The 12,516-nt window shown below is 38.7% G+C and overlaps 1 protein-coding gene across 5 annotated transcripts in view; it reads right to left on the bottom strand.

The window, feature by feature from the left end:
- The window catches only part of WDR37 (WD repeat domain 37), a 59,702-nt gene that overhangs the window by 35,721 nt on the left and 11,465 nt on the right, over nt 1-12,516 (bottom strand). For 2 of the 5 annotated variants that reach the window (XM_083467041.1, XM_083467045.1), the window contains exons 1-2: nt 4,055-4,093; nt 585-762 (exon numbers count right to left, since the gene is read on the bottom strand). In XM_083467041.1, coding sequence (XP_083323167.1) covers nt 585-722 — 138 coding nt within the window. In that variant the 5' untranslated portion in view covers nt 723-762; nt 4,055-4,093. Of the gene's footprint in view, nt 1-584; nt 763-1,741; nt 1,837-4,054; nt 4,094-6,615; nt 6,723-12,516 lie in introns of those variants that run through there. The other 3 variants (XM_083467044.1, XM_083467042.1, XM_083467043.1) reach the window with 3 other exon arrangements.

Raw genomic sequence — 12,516 nt, 5'->3', positions numbered from 1 at the left:
CCAAAGAAGAGTTCAAATTTAAATCATACTTCAATCTCCACTGTTGATTTGGGGAGGGGGGGCTATTAGTGAGTCACAGAACACTGCTAGATGAAGTGAGTGCTATTTTGACCATGATTCAATCATAAACCAAGTAGCATGGAATGGTGGGTGTCTCAATAATGAGGATGCCTTAACTGTCTGAGCCGAGGCACAGGCTTGATTCTCTGTTCAGCAGTGAAGACCAATGGCGTGGCTTTGAGCACCTCCCCGCCCCCGCCCCCTCGTTTCACCTGAACATTCACAAAAGGATGTGTTGAGGATAAATGAGGTGAAGGAGTGAATGCTTAGGCATTCCCAAGTTTTAAACTAGGAGTTATAGCCTTTTACATTTCACCACTCCTCACAGTATGGAAACCCTCCATGCTCCCTTGGCAAGTTTTGTTTTGTTTTGTTTTTGAAAAAAATATCTTTTGTTTTTTGAAATTATATGGAATTAGTCTTGCTGCTCAATAGATTGTTATCAAGCTATTGTAACTTGCCTTAATAGGATTAAGTAGAGAATTTAAACAAACATAAGACACACAAATTCCAGCCAAATTTACCTGGCCTTCCAACATCTCTCTCTGCAATCCTGATCGCTCCTGTTCAGAACTGTTTGTTCTTCGTATAGAAAGACTGTGAGATTTGCGTTTCTGCTTGGCTTGGCGAGCAGTGGCACAACTTCCACTTTCTGTGGGCATTACTTCAAAAAAATAACTTCCCAGAAGTTCCTAAGATAAACTAAAACCAAGTGTTAAATATTAGAATTTGCCTTATATAATGAGTTAGTCTTAGAAGAAATAATTGTAATGGAAAAATTTAAGCCTGCAAAATTCTTAAATCATTTTTAGGGAAGGGATATTTTGTTTATGTCTGAGGAAAAAGAGCTGCTTTTAGTTAAGATTACTTAATTCTGATTCTATTTAAAAAATAATGCTGCGGATATATGAAAACAGGAGAATTGAGACCACATTCTCTGCCATTAATTGTTAGCTAAAAAGCCACCGTATAAATAAAAAAAATCATCCTCTAGGCTAGGGGCCTACTAAGTGCCTTCAAAATGCAAACCCAGTGAGAATTCCAAAATGCTTCCAGCAAACAATCAAACACCTACTGCAGTTCAATGAAATGCATGCAAAGTCATAAACCCAGCTGTAAGTAAAGGAAGATGATGTTTGAAGGGTGGAGTCAGGTAATATTTAGTAGACTATTTAGTAAAATGTTGCAGCAGTTTACTAACTTGTTCTTTCATAAAACACCTTACACAAAGATTGTGCTATAATCAAATTAAAGTCTTTAAAAAGTTAATTCATTTAACATTTAATGCTACTAAGAATATTAAAACGGATTTGCAAATGTATCTTTTTTTAACATTTGCTCTATTCGAAAATCATCACTCTGCATTTCAAAAGTCATCTGAACTGTGTTTAAATTACCTGACAGTACCTTCAACCATACTTGCCCATGCATGAACCATACTGCTCCCATAAGAAAATCAAGTTGTGCTTCATTTAGGGAACAGTGTCCAAGAAACTACACTGTATCCAAATCTTTTCACAATTAATATGAATCTATTAAGCAAGAAATATTTTCCATTTCCTCCCCTCCTCAAATTCCATTTTAACAAGAGCTGAAGCATTTCGTCAATTAAAAACCTTTCAGTTAAGAAGATGGCCACTGTTCATCTAACAGCAGAATTTGTTCTAGTACAAGAACTTACATAAACATGGGAGGCAGACAACACTTTAACAGAGGTATTCCTCCTCTCCCCCATGGGAAAGAATGCCTCTTCTAAAATGGTGTCTTATTCATGTGTCTAAAGACAAATAATACTGTTCAGAATTATAATTCTATTTGTATACCATTTTAAACAATTATAGCTCATAGTTAATCAATTAAATTTTCTTTAATTGGTGCCAGCTCTAATTTTAACATGTGAGTTTTTAGCTTCAATAACAGAACAATGGCTAATTGTTACTTTGAAACCAAGGTTAAAAGACTATCAACTCAGAAGGCAACATTCATTTCCCCCACCCAAAAAAGAATTCCAAAACAATGACAGTCCAGGAAAGAGACCCAGGAACTTGCAGAACAAAGAAGAAAGCAATAAAGTTAAGCAAAGAAGTTTGAGCAGCATTTAAAACAACTGTGTGGAAATCCCTGATGTAGGGAGATTTGACAATACACCAACTCTCAAATTAGGAATGAGAACTGTTATACACATCTAACAACTAGAAGACTGTTGGGGTTTGAAAAATCTAGGTTATGAAATCTACAGCCAAAAACAAATGCATGTTTTGCAAATTGCAAGGCAATGTAGTGTAAATAATACTTGAAATTAACACAGAAAAATACTACGTGACTCTGTTTAATTAGACTTACTAATTAAGGCTGAGGATACTGTATGTTTTGGTACATGGATATGAGCAAGGAGCATTCCTCTGAAACAACCTTTCCTGCAAGCTAAACACCCTTTTCACATGTACTTTTCTTGTGACTAGCAACCAACAGAAATTGTATCAGCGGTTTGGAAGATGTCTCCAAAAAGGTCAACCTGTTAGTGATAATTTCCCTCCACTAGTCATTATTAAAATTCTTAAGCTCAAAGCAGACCCAAGGGGACTTAGATTTTCCTCATCTTTGTGTTAGCTCTGGCTAAAAGATCTACTACACTCAAAGAGCAGCTGAACTTAAATAATGTATTTTAATCTGATGGCGCAATTTAACCTTCCCTTTTAATCATGGTCAAATGTTCTGCAAAATGAACACTTTATTTAAGCCATTTTTCACAGCATCAGGAAAACAACCGGCTGTTTAGATACAGGCCCTTTTTTATCATTTCCAACAAGAAAGGAAGAGCCACAATTAAAGTGATACAAACCAAATTTGGAGAGATGGAAGAAATCATTTTAATATTTATTCATATTTATTCTAAATCATGCACCTACATCTACAAGGTGCTAAACAAAACACAGGAAAAAGTCAGGCCCCTGCCCAATGCAGTTTCCAGTGCAATTTAGACAAAACTAAAAACCTTCAAAAACTGGAAGAGAAGGACAAACATGATAAAGCACCGTCAAAACCTTTGAGGGGGGAAAATACAATTTTAGAACTAGAGAAGTTATTTGCTCATAAAATGTTAACAGCTTAGTCAGTTGGACATCATCAATCTGCATTTCATTATACTAATGATCCTTTGCACATCTTCATGCACCAGAATGACTGCAAAATTCATGCATTATTCAGGAAAAAGACATGCTTAAATGCAAGCCCTCCTCCAGATCTTGCAAGAAGTTACACCTAAAGCTGAGGAGGCAGCAAGCAAACACACACACACACACGGAAGACGGGGAAAAGGAGAAATTAACAAGCAGGATTCAAGGGCCCACCGACACGTGATATTTCTCCTACACCAACCACTGTTGTGTGCAATAAACATGTACACCACTGTATGTGACAACAGAGTATATTTATCATTATTAACACACACATCACGAAGCCAGCGTAGGAAAAAATTCATGTGCAGCAGCTCCAAGTGTACTTTAAGGCTGCAATCCAATGCTAACATACATGAAAGTAATCCCCAATGAACTCAATGGGGCTTACTTCCAAGAAGATATATATAGCATTGTACTGTAAAACTATCCAAAAGACCGAACAGCCTTTAGCTTTTAAAGAGAGATTACTGAACCTTAAAAGGGAGGGGGGAATATTATCCTTTAAGCTTTGGTAGCAAATCACTTAAGTTGGAAAGGTGATTTCTGTCAAGATCAATTGCCCTTTCACCACAAAAATCTTACAAATTTAATGTAAGAAATGGAGTTAACTGAACAAGTCCTTAGCAAAACAGTATGGCACATGGAGATACACAGCACAATCCTATACATGTTTACACAGAAGTAAATCTCATTGAGTTCAATGGGATGTACTCCCAGATAAATGAGTATAGGATTGCAGCCACAAGAGGGGATCATTGCTGGCAGTTACCTGGATTCACCCTATTAAATTAGGTTTTCAAAATAATGGAAATTACCTGTCCAGTATATCAGTGTCATGTTAAATATCCTATGAAAACCATATTAAATATTGATTAGTGAAACAATACAAAAATTAGTCAAAAAGACTTTCACATTTTAAGTCAATTATTGCTGAAGCATGCAAAACTACCACCTATACTTTAATCTTCCTGCTATCATGCATGTTAAGGGCCACAATGAGAACATTAGTGAGAAATGAAAAAATCCACAGTTCAGATGTTGCAGTTTACGTTCAGTATGAGCTGACAGGTACGCTTACTGCACCATCACAAGCCTGCTTCTTGAAAGCATATTCCATTTGTTTCCATGAGATTTAATATCAGTGGAATTGTTTTAGAGTAAAGCCTTATTCAGGTGTTCAGCCTCCCACGAGGGATGAGTGGTGCCCTGCTATGCCCCCCCATGCTATCCACACATTAGGGGCATGGCAGCAGCAGGACAGCTTTCCAAATACACACTGGCTAGCCCCATAAACTATGACCTTGAGCATTCAGGGTTGCAGCTCATGGAGACAGGCAACACACATTTGGCAAGTTGCCCCACTGCAGACATGCCCCCAACGTATGGATAGTACTACGCAGGAAATAGTACCTGCATGCAAAGACAGGCTCTAGTACATTGAGTGGACAAGACCAATAGTGGGTCTGATGGTCAAGAAGGCAGCTTCTGCACAAGCTCTAGATAAAGGGAAGTGAGGGGTTGGTAGAGCTCGTCAGCCAAGGAAGGTAGCCCATCTAGGAGAAGCAAAACTCTGCTCCCAAACCCCTGCTGCCTTGGGAGATATCCTTGGTAGAAGAAAATGCTAAGGAGCAAATCCTGCCCAAATCTGGAGTGCAGTTCCTAAAGCAGTTGGGTGGCATCTTGTATGCCTCCTTCCCACAACTCCTGCAGCCAAGCTGGTGCCGAACGTATTGCTCGACTTTCCTTTGGATCACATCAGCAAGGGCCAGGGGGTCTTGCCATCTGGGAAGTCCAAGACCTCCATACTCACTGCCCAGGCTTCTTCCCTAGGAAGGTCAATTTGGTGCTGCTAATGCAGCAGTTTGACTTCACCCCTGGAGATGCACTCCATAGTCTCTCGAGACAGATGGGTGAGAACCAGAGAAGGGCCATAGCAGAGCACAGAGACATACACAATGTGGATGCACCCAGCCCCACCTCAATTGATTATAGACCTGTGAGGATAAATACACAAGTACAGATGTAGTTGTAATCCCAAGTATGCACATTCACTTGCAGGTAAGCATAGCGTGAACTGGATACATGGGATCTCTCTGCACCCCACTAGCTCGGCCATACTGATCAAAATACAGTGTCAAAAGAACATAATCAGATGATTCAAGACAATAGGTAAATGTTAACTATAATATTACATTGTAGACAGGAATCTGCAGGAATCTATACAAACATCCCTACGCGCATAAGTGAAAATCACAAAAGGGGGAACACCCTCTAAACACCCATTTTTTCCTGCTCTCCAGCTCTCTTCAATCCAGACCGAAATATCTACAGTTGAAGCTCTGGGGCTGGCTGGAAGATGCACACTTCAGCTGTTAGGTGTGGAGGCTGAGCAGCCTAAACAAAGCCTTGCTGTGCCTCTGGTCTTTTGGGGGCTTTCTGTGCCTTCAATGACATCCTCTTCTGGCTCCAGGGAGGGTCTCCTTGCAAGCCCTGAGGATTTTCCCCCATTTCCTGGTACGTAGGTATGTATTTCCCAGTGCCACGCAGATACGCAGTCGCACACAAGTCAACTGTGCATTAAGTGGGATGACGCCTGTATTTGGAGTTTCTCAAGTTCTGTTGGGAGTACTCTCGCATTCATAGGCCAAAAGCTGCAATTGTAGCCTTTCCATGGCAACATATGAAACTATCAGGTCACCTAACATAGGTCTGGTTTCTGTAAACCACTGTTGATGAACTTGATTGTGTTTTTTAATGTCCCCTTCATGTGTTGCAACTGTTTTGCATGAGGAAGTCAGATCAAGGTTTGACTACACATTTGAACTATATTCATTTGAACCAGTGTTGCACAAATGATATTTTCAAAGCTATTTGCTAATATAATGGGGCAGCAACTGATGACTCAAACTCAAACCGGCATTATGGCAAAGGTAACATTACACTTGAGTATATAAGAACTAGTTTGCTAAGTTGCAAACAATGCTCCCTTAAATGCCCCAAGCATAAAATTTTGCAACAGTGATAAATCAGGTCCACAGCAGAAAAATGACTTGCCTTAAGTTATTCACATCCTAACAAATCATCCCATAAAAGGTGGGAGAGATATAAAATATTCTACAATGGCAAAGAGACTATACAATTTTTTAATACTATTATTCTAGTATCCGAATTATCCTTTACAGTGCATGTTTTATACCTTTAAATAAAACACACAACATCTACTTTTTATTGAATGTATCAGATTATTTCTGATTATTTATTTCTGGAAGATAAAATGTAAAACAAATTATCATTTAATTGTCAAAGATGAAACAAGAATAGCAAGCATAAAAGATCAGGCAACAATGTTACAAGGTCCCCCCAATAAGTCACCTACTTTAGCAATAGTTGGTATTCCTAATATGCTTACTTGTCCGATCTTAAGCAATCAAGACGAGTTGTGTAATGAAAGAAAAAAATCCCTCGGGCATTCATGTTTCTGAAAGCCAAGAGACAATATCTCTTTCAGGAAATATCAGAATGTGGAAAGAATTACTAAAGCAGTGTGCTTCCTTTTTTGTCCATTTAAAATTACTTAGGTTTGAGGGAGGGAGACTGGCAGAGCAAGTATAAATGCAAAAGCAAGCTCCCCACCCCTTTCTGCTCTGTTCTCCAACATACAGCTTGATTTGGCATTCAAATTTTAAACAGGCATTATCATTAATAAATGAATACTTTCCTGGGAATGGAGAACTTGAAAGAAGTGTTTCCCTTAAACTTCTTTTTAACAAACACACACACAGAGAAGTTAACAGTTAAGATTTTCAGAGGGCTAGGCATGTTAATCTGTTGCAGAAGGAACAACAATAAAGAGTTTTGTTGCGCCTTAAAGACTACAACATTTATTGCAGCATAAGCAATTAGTTAAGATTGTAGAATAAAATTAAGCCTTGTTTAGCAGAGCAGGGATTTTCAAGCTGTGTTCCAAGGCAACTAAGAATTCTTCAAAGATTTGTTGCATTTCCCACATACACAAAAATAGTAATGGTAGTCAACCTTTCCTAAGTAATGGCTTGCTCACAACCAGTGTTAGATAACCAGTGTTATATAAGCCAATCACCACATGGCACCTTAAACCTAGGTTATGGGTGCCACCTCTGTCTAGTCACTTTCTTATGTGGTGGGGTTTATTATTATTATTCATTTCTATACCCCTCTAAAGAATCAAATGAAACAATCCAGAATAAAACAGCAACAAGACATTTCCACAAACTGGCTGGCTGGTGCGCAGCTGCTTCTTTTGGTGCTTGGGTACACAACAGAAAATACTGCTGCGTACTAGCCATGTGATGGAGATGTCAGTCCCCAAAAATGTTTTGAACTAAAACTCCCATTGAAGGGACGCGGGTGGCACTGTGGGTTAAACCAGAGAGCCTAGAACTTGCCGATCAGAAGGTCGGCGGTTTGAATCCCTGCGATGGGGTGAGCTCCCGTTGCTCGGTCCCTGCTCCTGCCAACCTAGCAGTTTGAAAGCACAAAGTGCAAGTAGATAAATAGGTACCACTCCGGCAGGAAGGTAAACGGCGTTTCCATGCACTGCTCTGGTTCGCCAGAAGCGGCTTAGTCATGCTGGCCACATGACCCGGAAGCTGTACGCCGGCTCCCTCGGCCAATAAAGTGAGATGAGCGCCGCAACCCCAGAGTCGGTCACGACTGGACCTAATGGTCAGGGGTCCCTTTACCTTAAAACTCCCATTATTCCTGACCATTGGCCATATTGGCTGAGGATGATGAGAGTTGCAACCCAAAACATCTGGAGGGAACCATGTTGAATGGCATTGTTCTAGACCAGTACTTTAACTAGGGGTGGAGGCCTGAGCAGCACTCCATGTGAATTCAGAGCACATTCATGAAAATTCCCTGGAATTCTTTATAAATTTCAGATAGTCATCAGAAAGACAAGTAAACAAATCTGCAATATTATGACAATTCTGACCACCAAAATCAGCAGCCATGATTCAGGGAAGCAGACAGTTCTGTTTATCCAGAAGATCTCTTCACTTTTCCTGGTGTCAGTGTCCCAGAGGACAATTCTTCAGTCTTTATATAAGATTTGCCAAACCAGTTTGCATTAGGAACAGGAGTGGAAGGGCAGTATTAAAATAGAAGGTTGGGACAGGATCATAACAAAGAATATTAAGCCAGGAATGGACCCAGTGGGTCAGTCAGTTAACTGAGGAAAGCCAGCAGATACAGGAAGGGAAGAAAACAAGCAACAGGAAACCCAGTTCTAATATGTTCTGGTAAAAAACTGCTGAGACACTGAGGCAGGAAGGAAACAGATTGAAACAGGATGCCATGTGGAAAGGTTGGTACATGCATATCACCTGACTCGAGCACTGAAGTTCTCAAACAGCGGCTACAGGAAAAATGAGCCTCGTCTAAATTTGGCATTATGCATCTACCTATACCCAGCCACTAGCAAATGGTGGCCCAAAGAATTTGACTGTGATGACCTGACAACAGAGTTCTTCTCACACACTATCCACAATGCAGTCTGCTTTTTAATTCAGGAGTTCTGTGGCACAGCATGGGAAGCAGATGATTGGGTGGATAGGCCTGTTGGATGGGCTAATGACAACAGGCATATATGAAACAGTCCTCTGGCCTAACAGCTAAAATGTCCAACCAAATTACATGATTCTTTTCAACCAGTAATTTCCTGCAGTGGATTTTCACTTGCTGTTGAACTAACCTAATCGCTGAGTTCTTTCATAGCTTCCAAACCTCTGCTAATTTTCATGAGCAAAACCAGCAATTTCCTTAGGTCACATCATTGTTCACTTTCCTTATCATAAACACACCTGGCTGAAGTGTGTGCTTTAAAGCCATATCTAATCTCCATTTACTTTGCATAAACCCAGATATTTATCTGCACATTTCATTATTCCATTAACAATATTATCTCATTCTGTTACACGTCTCTCTTAATTCCGAGCTTGCACAGTGTTGTTAAAAAGCCCTGACCAAATACAAAATTTCTTCACATGTTGCTGGAATCCAATGATTTTTATAACAGCAGAGATGTGGTCTTGCTTTCCTCAAAATTAATAAAGCTTTATTCTTGTATATTCACAGTATACTCCAAAAGTTTCTGCTTATTTTAATATTTTGTAAAATAATAATGTTCATAAAATATAAATATTAGTAGGAAAATATGACAATTTGATTTGAACTTGAAGTCTACAGGCACTTGGAAAACACTCAGTCGTTCCTGATTAACAGCTAAATAGGAGGAAAGCACCTCCATCACTGGCTGATAACTGCATTTTTAAATTCATCATTATGGGAGTTTGGTGGCTATTCAAACAGTACCAACAATTAATCCAAAATGAAATTAACCATGGTCACATTATATAGCATATATGCTGAGTACTAAAATTCATCCTCTGAAGATTATACAATAACATAAAGTACATGTTGCTAATTAAAAAATGAGCAAGAATGCTTGTGAAGATTCCACATAGTTCAGAATATAAGAAAAATTCAAAGCCTACCTTGAGGTATTTTTCCAATCAAGCCATGTATAAATTTTATAAAATAAATAAAATAATGAAACTGAACAAAATTGTCAAATCTAGCAATCCCACTGTCATTTTTGCAACCTAGGGGATGTGCCACAACTTGCCATTCTAACCTAGTAATGCTGAAACTATCTGAGCTTTTTAATCACATACGCAGTAATACAATCTTATCTCAGCCATCCAGTCAGGAATGAGATTATTCATGTCATACATGCACTGCCCAAGATATCCTCTGCAGCACTACTTTTTGAAATAAATTCTGCCTGTTCTATTCTTTTAAATACTTTCCACCTTCCCCTTTTTCTCCTTGCTGACAAATAGCATAAGGTAAAGAAAATTAGAATTCAACTAACCAGTGACAAAAGGGTTTTGAAAATTATTATTTTACCACTTTAATGCAAATGTGGGAGGATTATGTGTCAAGGGATATTGGAAATAGTTATTTCTTCCATAATCAAAGCTTGAGAATTAATAGCAACATGGGAAGCTGCTTGGTAACAAGTAAGACCAACCAACCACTCATCTCTCTCAGTATTGCCAAAACGGACCTGCAGGAAGTCTCCAGTGATTCAGAAAGGAATCTTCAAAGTCCTACTTGGACATGATGGGAATCTTTTGCAGACAATGAATGTGCTTCACCTATTGAGTTGGAATGCCTCTCCCAAATTTCTATGTCAATATGTGATTTTTTTTATGCTACAGTATTTTTAATTTTGTTGTGATATATATTTTTATTTAGAAGCCATGTCACATTTGATTTTATCACAGAATAGGAGGATATAAATGCCCGAATAAACAATCACCACTGTACACAGAAACATAACCTGGAAACATTCCAGCAGCACAGTAACCTGGGCATTCAAAATTTCTTGCTACTTCATTAGAAACAGAATTTCAGTGTGAGATTCTATCAACAGTCCATCAAGATCAGCATTATTTTAAAATGGGTAGCCAGAGGCTACAGGGTGATTTATATGAACAGCAGAATGGCAATACCTATGTCTCATTAGTCCTCACAAACTGACAACCTACTGCCTGCATCACTTTTAAAGTGGGTTGCTTATTTCTGCATGTAGCATTAGTACCTTAAGAATCTGTAATGCAGATGAAAGGCATGCTAATATTCTATGAAAACCATATGAAATATTGATTACAGGAACAAGTGATCAAGTTTAAACATTATGTTACACATAATGTAAACATTAAACATCATGGGCAACACCCACATGGGTATGATGTTTTTATACACTAAATGTTACTTCTTCTTGGGCCTAATATCTGGAACGTACCATCTTTCAACACAATGAGTAGCAGCAACTAACCTATTGATCCTGCATCAATTTATCAATTCTTTTCAGACATGGAGAGGTTGTGGCCTTCATGAAACCTTAAGAAAATAAATTCCAAAGGATGTGACATTCCATAGGTTTTGTGTTATATTAAATGTTTTCTTTAGCTTAGTTATCACAGACAACACTTATCTCCAGTCTATATATTTCAGCAAGAGACACCAAGAAACTTTATGTCTCTTGGGGACAGATATTTTTCTCCTTAAGATCATCTCATTTCTAAACCTAAAGGAGATGCATCCCAACAACATTTATATATACCCTGCAGGTTTATCAGAGAGGCTCTCTTTTGTTTTGGTTCAGGCAAACAGCATTAATCACTTGTTCAAGGAAAACAAATGCAAGTGAAGGCTTTTCTGCCATGAAATCATTAACCACATCACTGTTACAGAAAAGGTCTAACCAAACTAGGTGGCCTCAAGTAACCACTCTGTTTGAGCATAATAAGTGAATAATATTAATTTACCTTAATTGGACAACATAAAGATTACTGAGAATTTATTTGAAGTGGTCTGAATACTTAAAAATGATATGTAAGTGATTACTACTGTTGGAAATACATATATGTGCTATGTGAATGCTTATTTTCATTAATAATACAGAGTTACAACAGATGCAACACTGTTTCAATTCACTTGGTGTGAAACTCAAACACCGCAAGCCCTGTAGAATGCAGCCTAAGCTATTTCCAAAACTACAGAAAAAGAGCTGTTATTTTATTACAGGGAATGTGTTTGGGGATGTGAAGTTCACTGAAACACTACAGGCTCTCTGAATCTAATTGGCAGCCTTCCACACACTAATTGCCCTGATTACCTCATTTGTTCAAGAAACATACACCTTGGAGCAAGGGTACTGGTGAACACCTCAGCATTCAAACAGCAGGATTCACTTTCAGGCTATTCAGAACAACCACCACTTAAGACAGTTAATGTGACCTTCTCTGTGTGCTTGTTTGTGTGCGAAATGTTCTCCCTTTTGAATGAGTACTGTAAATCCTCATTTATTTATCCTGGGCTTTCCCTGACCATTAGTACCAGCCCCAGATGTCCTTGATTCTGGCTGCTCCGAACTTTTTAACCTGATAATGTTAGCTTGACTGGATTCCTGTATTGTTTGATGCTGTGAACTGTTTACAGCATAACACATTTCCAGTTACGGTAATGATAAAACAGCACAGCTGTTGTTGTTGTTGCTTTTAATTAAAATAAAGCAAAATGCGGCTGCAGGCAGACCCCCTTACTCCCCCCCCCCCAGCGCCTCTTTCTTCAAATACCCACATAACCCATTCCTGTAAACCTGCCTATTTTATCAAACTTAATTTCTGCCCAGGCAGGCACACACAACTGAAAAACACCAAAAAAA

The sequence above is a fragment of the Podarcis liolepis genome (genome assembly GCF_965112155.1).
Source record: "Podarcis liolepis genome assembly, chromosome: 12".
NCBI classification, from domain to species: domain Eukaryota; kingdom Metazoa; phylum Chordata; class Lepidosauria; order Squamata; family Lacertidae; genus Podarcis; species Podarcis liolepis.
Note: the sequence above shows the minus strand (reverse complement) of the source record. Positions and strands in the feature narration are given on the sequence as shown.